The sequence below is a fragment of the Pimephales promelas genome, chromosome 6 (genome assembly GCF_988280905.1).
Source record: "Pimephales promelas chromosome 6, fPimPro1.hap1.1, whole genome shotgun sequence".
Classification (NCBI taxonomy): domain Eukaryota; kingdom Metazoa; phylum Chordata; class Actinopteri; order Cypriniformes; family Leuciscidae; genus Pimephales; species Pimephales promelas.
The window spans coordinates 14975279-14986507 of NC_142774.1; the positions used below are offsets into that span (position 1 = coordinate 14975279).

At 35.6% G+C, this 11229-nt stretch overlaps 1 protein-coding gene across 1 annotated transcript; it reads right to left on the reverse strand.

The window, feature by feature from the left end:
* Window positions 1-170: 170 nt before the first annotated feature.
* tmem184c (transmembrane protein 184C) lies at window positions 171-10569 on the reverse strand. The gene is made up of 10 exons (XM_039668899.2): window positions 9968-10569; window positions 8667-8797; window positions 8516-8552; window positions 7992-8197; window positions 7361-7435; window positions 6621-6714; window positions 6158-6270; window positions 4427-4526; window positions 4110-4281; window positions 171-1843 (listed from the first exon to the last, which is right to left on the reverse strand). The coding sequence occupies exons 1-10, from the start codon at window positions 10082-10084 to the stop codon at window positions 1548-1550; spliced, it is 1341 nt and encodes a 446-aa protein (XP_039524833.2). The 5' UTR covers window positions 10085-10569; the 3' UTR covers window positions 171-1547.
* Between the last annotated feature and the right edge of the window lie 660 nt (window positions 10570-11229).

Sequence of the window (11229 nt, forward strand, 5' to 3'; positions counted from 1 at the left end):
TTTTTTTTTTCAGTAGAAGTCGGTAGAAACCAAAATTATTTGTTTACCAAAATTCTTCTTTCGCAGAAGTCAGTCATACAGGTTTGGAATGACATGGGAGTTAGTAAATGACAACTTCTGTGTGAAGTTAGTATCCATTTGAATTGGGATTTCAGCAGAAATACTCAATATACATTTCCATGTGAAGTTTAATTATTTGTGACAACCACTGTTAGATAAGGCAAAGCAACAGCAGTACAAACCATTGGAGAATATGCATCTCTGAATGAAACAGAGACACATGACAGTTCATAAAAACAAATAAATGGGATTTCCCACAGTTCCACATCTGTAATGATTTAACAATATTCCTGTGCGGTTATGCTATATATCTGACATTTATAGCTCATGTGCAGCTAATAATGCTGTGTAACAGACTACTGACACCCAATAATAACAAAGAAAAAGACTATTTCTTAAAGGGAAGATTTCACCTAAAATGAAAATCCTGTCATCAATTACTCACCCTCATGTCATGAGGAAAAATTAGGTTTGTTTCTCATGTTTTATTTAAAAAAAAACATTTTCTATTGTGAAAGAATTCAATGATGGAAGAAAGTGACATGAGAGAAAGCACATTTTGACAGAAGTTTCATTTTTGGTCAAACTGCCCCTTTAATAGCAATAAGACAGCTTTGGCGGATATTTAAACATTGCATCATTCCCCGAGGTTAGCTTAAAAAGTCAATATACATTTTCAATACTTTTCAAAGTAACAATTGTCTTTCTCTAGCCATTAAAACAACAAAAAATAAAATGTATATATTTTTTTCTTTCTTATAACTAATTTATGACAAAATAAAGAAAGATGGCATTTATGTTTTGATGCAATTGCATGAAGCTGTTTAGAAGGCAAGCAGTCTAAAAAAAGAACTCAAATCTCTGAAAAGAACTGAGCAAATATGAGTTTCAGTACTTTGTACTTTGTGCTTAAAAGCTGATGTACAGTCAAAACTGTAGTTGCTTTAACGCATGCATATATCCTGAAACATCGTGTTCCAAATCTTAATGGCATCCTGGCAATTTCATATTACTGTCCATGTTCAAGGTGCTGCTCCTTAAAAAAATAACTAAAAGTATTTGCATTAACATAAAAGTATTTAGTGAAAGCAACACTAATGATAAAAAAAGGTGTAAAAATTACTTGCTAACCAAATCCAGCGTCAACAAAATTGTGAAGTAGTGTTATAAATACATAGTGTTTCTTAGAGTAAACATTCATAAAGCTGTCTTAAAAGAACCATTAACTGATTATTACATTTTAAAACTGGTATTGGGGAATTACTGTGCTTGACTTTAAGGTCAGTTTATAATATGGTCAGCAAAATAATAGCAAAACGGAGATAAAAACCTCGGACCAACCAAGTCCTTTATAATACCCGCTTGCTACCAAAGCTTCACCGAGCCTCTCTGAACCCATATTAGCCACAGCTATCCAGTAGTTAGCGTATTTAACGGTAGCTAGATTGATTGATGTGCTTTAAATATAAAAGTGTTGGTCGCTGATGCTAAGTAATCTCCGGATAGTCTGAACACTCTTTCTCTGTACAATCGTCAGATATCCCAGTTGGCGGGATGTCATCCACATCTCCTTCCCATGGTATGCAGCCAAGGTTTGCAGGAGCAGAGATGGAGTGAGGGGTTACAGTGTGACCCATGCCCTGGTAACGGCCCTTGGGGGATGGAGGGGTGGAAGACGATTCAACTGGATCCTGAGCTCCACCTGACAGCAGTCCCGTGTTCTCGCCCTGGCAAACCTCTTCACCAAAATATGTTTTCCTTGGCCGACCCATGACAGTTCTCCCTGAAGTAATAAAAACAAAGCACATACACGTATGATGCATAACTGTTTTAATAGGGTTTCACAAAACGATTAGATTCTCATTCTGTAAGACTGGAAAAACTGGTTGACGCTAAAAATTAACAATTGAACTCCCCCTCGTGCACTATTGAGACGAACGTCTCACCTCCCTCATCCTAATCTCTGATTATCATCAAGTATTATATTTGTTTAGTATCAATCGAAATGTCTCAGTGTGACTGGTACATTTAACTGGCTCATTTAATAAGTAAAACAAAATGTAATAAGGTTTTAAGAGTTTAGAGATACCAGGCACACTTGTGGCTTTAAGTACCATGTACTTACATTGAAATGAATAATTTAATACAATGAACTTATTGTGTACATACATTTTTTTTTTTTTGGACTTATTGTGTACAGTTTTTACATTGTACTTATATTTTAAAAATACCAGCATGTAATTACAGCTGTAATTAATATATGTAATTACATCTGTAATTACACAGCTGACCCATCCCTTACACTTAAACCCACCCTTAAACCTACCCATACCACCACACCTGTCCCTAACCTTACCCATATCACACCTCAATAGCAGCAAAAGTGATTTACTATACAACATGAGCACAATAAGTACATTGTACTTATTTTTAAATGTAAGTACATAGTACTTAAAGCCACTTAATATAAAGTCAGACCAACGGTCCTAACCCCAAAAGGTGTTACTTCTGAATGCAAATATCCATTGTTAGTCTATATAATGAAATGCAGCCAGGGGCTTGGGACCTTTTCTGTATCTCAGGTCAGCCCCTGAATGCTGAGAGCCGACGGGGATTCATGTATTTCCTAATGTCAGGTTCGTCTTCTCTTTATTCCAGAGCATTTGATGTTTTGTATTGATTATCTTTGAACTGATTATACATCTGACATAATAAATAGTGCCCAAAATGAACCCAAAATAATTAATTTTTTTGATTATTTTGATTCTAAATGACTTTGACATTATTTCATTATAGTTAAAAGGAATAGACAAACGTTCGCTCATATTTAATGATGCACAGATATCATTAAAAAATGTCTCATTTAAGGAGTCAGATGAAATCACGAGAGAATACATATCGTGAGCTTAGAATTATAAAGTTCTATCTCCGTTTAGGGTAGTTCTGAGATATTGAGCATCAAAGTTTTTACATGCCAGCTGGCAAAACTGCTATGTAATATAATCTTCTATTATAGCTTTATCTTTTTTTTTCTTTTTTTTTTTACAAAAATAACACCACACAGGCATTAATGAACACCTAATGGATCAGATTATGTCAAAAAAACTCAATTTCGACCAAAAGTGGAGATAGAACCTTATAATTCTAAGCTCACGATATGAGAAAATGTATCGCATTTAATCAAAACTACTTTTCCATGAGAAAAGACCTTGATTATCAAGCTTTTTATTTAATTTGATATCAATTAATTATTTTGTATACATGTTTCAGGAACAGTACATCCCATTTTTTCTTAAGGAAAATAGTCTGCTGTAAACTATTCAGGGAACCCTTTATATTATACCTAGGTTACAATTAAAAAGTCCTTATTTTCAGATATGTCAACCCCTCAAATACATTCAAACTAACTAAGGAGATATGGACACTGAATAGCTTTCCTGAGGTAAATGTTATTTTTACATGTTACATGTTATTGAATTATTCTTTCTGCAGATAAAAAACTGAGCGATTATATGAGGCATAATGCATTTCAGGAAGTTGTACTGTTTCTTTCAACATTCCTTCTGATGCTGAAGTATATTTAATTTACATTTATGCATTTAACAGACGCTTTTATCCACAGTGACTTCATGCTATAACTAGCGGTAATGAGTAAATCATCAGTTCAAATGTCCTCCATGTTGCCTCTTGAACCAAGACAGCTACAGCAATCGGTCAAAACACTAAAATACTGTAACACTGTCAGCAATGCCTATTCTGTGTTCAGAAACTTGGAACATATCATTATTAAAAGGTAATAATGTAGCATTATTCTTGGCTGTGCAATACAGAGCTCAAGGAAATTATATGTCAATGCATTTGCGTTCTCAGTTCCCCTGAGATAGTTTGGAAGAAAGCTAAAGTTTTTTAATGTTTTTTTTTTTTCAGAAGGACAGACAAACAAACAGATAGGTAGATGAAGCATTTTGTAAAACTCATTTTTACCAAAAAAGGCCTCTAGACCCTCTGACTATAAAACACTAATAAGAAAAGACTGTCTAGTGACTCACCGACATTGCGCACTTGTTCTGAGATGTCAGCCCGTATGTCTGAGATATCCCACATGGCCAGGAAGGAATCAAAGCAGGAACCTTCCTCTGCTTCCTGTATGTAGGGTTTGTAAGTGAAACTGAAGTGATGGGCAATGGCTGCCAAAAACATTTCCACACAGATGATGAAGTCCTATGAGAACAGAGAATCACAGACTATTAATCTTGAAGGTCACTTCCACTCTTGCAACTAGAAGTTCATTTGTGGCCCTGCAGTAGCAAGAGTGTACCAAGCCAGTCAATAAAAGTAGTTTAGTGCTCAGGACAAAGTACCACACCTGCAATCCAGTGGCTACAGCCTCCACACTGTCCCACTCCCAGGTGTGAGATTCTGAGATCACACCAACCTTCACTAAAAGCGCAATGACCACAGCTTGCCTAAGACAGGTAAAACAACTGAATTAAATAAAACATTACATGGTGACATAAAATCAATATCCATCCATCCATCATCCAATAATATTTGATATTGGCTTTGTGAGATTCACCAATGTTTATAATAATACGCCTTATTCACGGCAGCGCCATCTTTGATTTTAAATGAGAATGAAAGCGAGGCAGTGAGGGATAGACTTGCATCTCTTCAATGGCCTGTATTGTTATTTAATGTGTTTTCGGATTGTTCTGCTCATGAAACACTGGAAAAATATCTTTCAAAGAAATGTCAGTTGACAAAAAAACTCCCGACAATGTAAGCTGTGGAAAATTGTAAGTAATCTAGCCGCTTTATTCAGCTTTTTACAGCGGATGCCATTGGAAACACAGTAAGTCTATCCCTCACAGCAGGCCCGGCTGCAGGATGAAATGACTGAGGGGGCATGTGAAATTGTTAAGGGGGCTTAACTTTATACCATCAATGAACAATCAACACACCTCGCTTTGGAACAACAGATTTTTAAATGCAGCGCTCCATAACACACTCCGTATGCAACCACTTAATAAAAAGATAAGCCAGCATAATTTTTTATTCATATATGAACTCTTTCATGCTTAAGTTTAAAATATTCTGACTTACTCCCCAGAGTGAGTTTTTATTTTAGAACGTTCTCCCTTAATGTTTCCATGGCAACGCGTCATATTTGTCACGTGACACCATAGCCACAATGAATGACAGATGTGTATCGCTTTTATTTCATTTTTCCTTTTTTATTTAAAATATTCACAAACTTGCTTACCATGTCATCAACTATCTGATATTCCGATTGTCAAAAATGTGTAAGTGAGTGTGTTTGGTTGTTTAAAACCTTTATAAATAATCTTGATCTTTATCTATAACGCGACACCACATTTATTTGCGCCGCAGTTCAGAGAGTCCTGTCAGTCATCATCAGTTTCTCCCGAAATATATGTAAGAAAGTGGCCGGTGAACTGTGAGAAGAATAAAGTAAACTTTATAGTCATTTCCACTATGTCTGTCTGATATGAATAACACACGTTGGCAAATTATATTTGAATAGATTGTTATTGCTGCTTCCACAGACATCCGTGTGTATTTTACAAACTCCAAATGTACTGTTTTACTAGTGCTTAAGTGAATTTCAATGTCTGAAACCTAAAATAAACATTATGAGGTTGAAACACTGCATAGTTTTGATATATGACAGCGCTGTCCGTCCGTCTCTGGCTCAGTGCCAACAAACGCGAATCTGGTAGTGATGTCACGTCACTGAACATTATACATCCCTTATGGGACTGTACCGCTCAAAAGGTTAAACATTTCATTTGTAACCATGAATACAAAAATGAAACTGAGGGGGCACAAATGAGATCTGAGGGGGCAATGCCCCCTTTTGCCCCCTCGTGGCGCCGGGCCTGCCTCACAGCCTCACTTTCATACCTGTCATGGCGCTGCTCTGAATAAGGTCTATTCTGCCAGTAATAACCATTAACTACCATGACTCTAGTTGTGCAGAGAAAACTACACTGAATAACAAACTAAACATGCTTATAACAGTCATCACTGCAAGTAGATCAGGATTGTTATGTGCGATGTGTAGAGAACGGTTTACCAGAATGACACAAAAACCACCAGCTTGACACAGAGGAATTTGCCCACAGGTTTTATGGGACTCAGCTCTTCTCTCAGAGCCTTGTAAAACAGCACAAGACAGTACATGGCAAACTGAAGAGAGAAAACAAGTGCACCATTAGCACAATAACATTAGGTTTTCAGGTTACCGTTTAACTCGGACTATCAATGATTATTCACTGTTGTTGCATCATGTTCCTTAAGCTTTTAATATTTGCATAAACACAAATGAGAGGCTGTCTGTTTCGTTTTCCTGTTGATTAAAAAAAAAAAATCGATAAGATGTCTCTGTAAATAAGGCTTTAGTTACACTGTATCTTCCTTTTACTGCTGTTCGGCTCCTGGCTGTAACTGTAAACTCATTCCGTAGCATAAGCTCATGTGACAGTCTTGCATAATATTCAGTGGAAAAAAAAAAACAACAACAAAAAACAGGTACTTACAAGCTGAGAGAGATTGTTGACAATAACCAGATACGTCCAGGCATTTTTTGAACTGAAGTTGCCTTCATCATAGACACCGCAAAGCTGACAAATCCTAATTTGGTAGGACAAAAATGACATTGAAATGACCGACTAATAGCTAAAGCTGTATTTTGAACTGTTACAATGCTCAATTTAAGAGTACATTTCAAAATATAGTCTATAATAGGGTCTATTTTTTAGTACCTGGAAACTAAATAGACTTTTGTGTTTAAAAATATCAGAGCACAGAAACATATGGAGCCATTGATGTAGACCAAAACGGTTTGTTGATCAAAATTCACTAACAGAAATAATACTACCGTTCCAATCCTTTCAACTTTTATTCAGAAAGGATGCATTAAATTGATCAAAAGTTATAGTAAAGACATTTATAAAATATTCATATTTTAAATAAATACTGTTCTTTTAAACTTTACATTTTAAAAAAAAACATCATGGGGATAAAAATGTCTCAGTTTCCACATAAATATTAAGGAGCACAACCTTTTTCAACATTGATAATAATAAGAATGGTACAAAATGAGCATATAAGAATGATTTCTGACACTGAAGACTGGAGAATGGCTTCTGAAAATTCAGCTTTGCCATTATATAAACTTGTTTGAATGATAATGTGTAAACTTGTTGTGAATGATGAATGTTGTGAGTGCATATATTGTGTCTCTTTGTGGTGTTAAACCCAATAAAGTAACACTTACAAAGCAATGATTGTGGTGAGAGGTCTCACAACTGTGTACTGGAGAACTCCCAGTTTGCATCTCAGCAAAAGCACTCTGTTAAGAAAAAAATGAGCTAAGTAAATGTTCCATTCGCAATATAAAAATATAGGAAAATTGAGAAAATATTGGTAAGGTATACTGTAAAGAAATGTTTAAAAAGGTATTGGTAAGGTATACAGAAAAATAAATGTGCATAAAACAGTTAACTTAGCAGACACATAACAGAGCTTCACTGTCCTCTGAAGCAGAACACAAACATATTTTTTCAGTTTAAAAAAAATGCTGATTTACATCAACAAACTCTTCACACATTTCTACCCCTGCCTAACGTAATAGCTAAAGGCAGCCAACAACCACAAGAATGTGTTCAATCTGTAAGCAATTTAGAAAAATCCCTTTCTGCTGTCTCTAAACTTTCATTTCCCATCCTGCACTTTGAAAGTTTGAAGAAGGCTCCAAAGGAGAAGATGGTAAACAGGTAATGGAGGCCCTCAGCTAGCATCTTGACTTTCTCCTTTAGTAATATTAACAACAGATATGCATTAAATACCACATCCTGCATCAAGTTACCCCACTCTTGTATCATAACTGTGTTTATGCAAACACTCACTCTCCCATGGGCCACGGTGGGCAGCAGCAAAGAGGAGGGAGATGTTTTTGTTGCTCCTGCACCTCCAGCATCAGCACCAGACTGGGATACTGGTTCCCCAGATAGTTGAGAAGGAAGATCATGAAGTTGTAGATAACATAGGCCTCATAGCACTCTCTACATGTGTCTACATAGATGGCAATGCTGGGATACTTCAACGCAATCCACTGTGAAAACAGAGGAAGGGACCAACGACATTAGAATAAAGGGATTCCATATACACAACACAGACAAATGATATCCTGCTGCTCAAAAAAGATTAGATGCACATGAGTTTGGTCAATTTAATGTCTGTTCCAGCTTGTTAAGTAAGGTAACTCATGAGCATCTGCACCATCAGGCCTCACATTAACTCATTGTCAAACAGAAAAAAAGGCCAGCATTCAATTGAAGGCAATCTAAGTTGGATAGCAAACATCAAAGAAGCCATTTTCGATTCAAATACCAACATTTTAGGGGCCATAAGGTGATCACATGATACTCACACTATCCAGGCTGTATATCGGAACCATCCATAATATTCTAAAAATGGAAAAATGACCAAGTGAGAAAAAGAAAGAACAATCGTACAGAAGATAATGTCCTATACAATACTGCATAAATTTAACTAGTTGCAAAGTAATATTATCTCAATACCTGATAATGGGTTTTTGTAGCTCAGGTTGGGTGTAGTGCACTAGATGCTGCAGTATCCCCCACAGTGATATGGGTATAGTCATGAACACGAATAACCCAGCGATGAACCATGCCTTATTTTGAATACTAACCTATGTGATTACAAAGAAAAAATACAGCCACTGTGAGTGTGAAAACTAGACATTATCAAAATGATCAAAACTTCAAAAAAGTAGTGTGTGTATATGTGTGTGTGTGTGTGTGTGTGTGTGTTCTCCAAAATTATAGTTATTTTAAAACTATTTATATATAATATATACTACTTACATTATTTATATTTTACACTAGATTTGATTATCAAATTTTCATTTATAATTTGAGTTTAAATTTTAGCAATTTTGTTATGCACTTTTGTCATTTTTATTAGCTTTTTTAATATTTCTAATTAGTTTTATTTTTATTTTTTTTTATCTCAGTTTTACTCCGATTCAGTGACAAGGCTTAAATCTAGTCCCAGACTAACATGCATGTTTAATCTGTTTTAACTGAACACAACTTGCACTGGGATATCTTAAAATATGTCAGTGTAATTGTTTTGTCTCTAGATGGACACCAGTAATATATATTTTTTCTAAGGCATGTTTATAAAATCTACTTAAATGTCCAAACTGAACTAAGACCTAATCCTGGCTTAATCTAAACCCTATTTGTGAAACGGGGCCATAGTTTTAATCATTCTAGCATTTCAACTCACACTAATTTTAGGTCAGTTAGTTAGCAAAACATTTACTTATTTTGCTTTTTTTTTTTTTTTTTAGCATAGGTTTTAAAGCAGTATTTCTATTTTGTTTCAGCTTAATTTAAATGAACATAAATCACTTTAAATAGTTTTAGTTAAAAATATAATCAGATGTGCAAACACCTTTGAAGAGATGCCAGCAACTTTAAATCAACATGCATTGCACCACTGCCAAATTGTCTATATACTACTGTAATCATGATAACAACTTCACATTGGACATTTCTTTGACACAGTCCCCTCTGATAACAGATTACTCTAAATTGTAATGTAGAAACATGCATTTTCAATAACAAAACACTTTGGGACCAGATAAAATCAAACTTACAGGTTCTTTAGACATTGTATACCATAATAAAGAGACCAAATTATGTATTAATTGTTTCCCTTGTAGGTCAATAAGACTCAATGGTTGCTTGTTTACTACAGCATTATAGGAACGTTCTTGACAGTCAGCTGCTAAATGTTAAATGTGTGTAATTATATACACATATATATATATATTTAAAAAAAGACTTCTGACCCCTGATTTTTGTAGTTCCCATATACAGAGTGGAAGGACAACCAGAAGGAGCAGAATGTACAGCAGCACCACGAGAGGCCGAATCCACCTCCTCCAGTTCCCGCATGTGCACGGCATCTTTCCAACGGACACTAACCTCTTACATTACACTCCAATGGAGTTTGACACAGAGACAAGTAGCGTAACAGATAAAAACGGAGTTAAGCTCTTTGCAGTTCTACCGCTGTGGTTTAGTTTAGATTGCATATGACTGGAATAGACACTATAGTGATCTTGATGAATCATGTGTTCAGCGAGTCAAATAATCAGCTGATTCCTCCCCATGCTCTCCGCCGCTCCCACATACATTAACGTTATAGTCACTGCTTAGTTTCAATAGCCGCTCGCGATCGCGTCCATTATAAAGTCAGCGCGCAATCATATTTCCTTCTCTTTTTGCTGAAGACATGTCATAAAGCCACATATAAGTTTACAGACTTCAAATCATGTCATTAAAGCCATATATAAGTTTAGAGACTTGCAAAAAATAAAAAGTGAACGTGAGCGACAAGTTAATAAACAAAGCTTGTGGGACCTTCCTGTTGATCTTGACGTCATTGCGGGTTGGTTCTTCGCTTGAGAACGAGACATTTTTAATACTTAGCGCCACCACTCGGATGGGAGAACAGACAAATCGTGAGACTGTCGTTTTTCAGAAAGTGACGTTAAGTAACGATAAATATAATTATCCAATGTGTGTAAAATAATATAGACGTTGTCACAACTTGCCCCGCTACCTTTAAACATCGTTCATTAAACCTTTTAATCAAAAATGATAGACTTTCATTTGAAACTAACAATGGGAAACACTATTACCAAACTTTTGGCTAACAACTAAGCAAATCAGACAATGAGGGCCCATTATTGTGAGCAAAGCTTAAGTAGGCCTACTACATTAGTAACTTGAGTACGTGAGACCTAACTTTAGTAACCTAACGTTGTAGACCTCATGATCAGACATCTAGTATTTTAGGTTTTAGCTGAAAAGCATGTGCCATATATACAATTAATAACTTGCCAATTCAGATGATACAATGTCTGTCATTCTGTGTGATTGCAAAACAATTTATTTACCAGACATGAAATTTATCCCTCAGAGTGTTTTTCCTTTATATTTTTGGTAACGCTTCCTTATACAGTACTTACAGTGTACTTACCTAGAAAGTACTGGCTAATATAAGGTGAGTACATGGAACAGGGGTAGGTTTAGGGGTAGGTTCAGG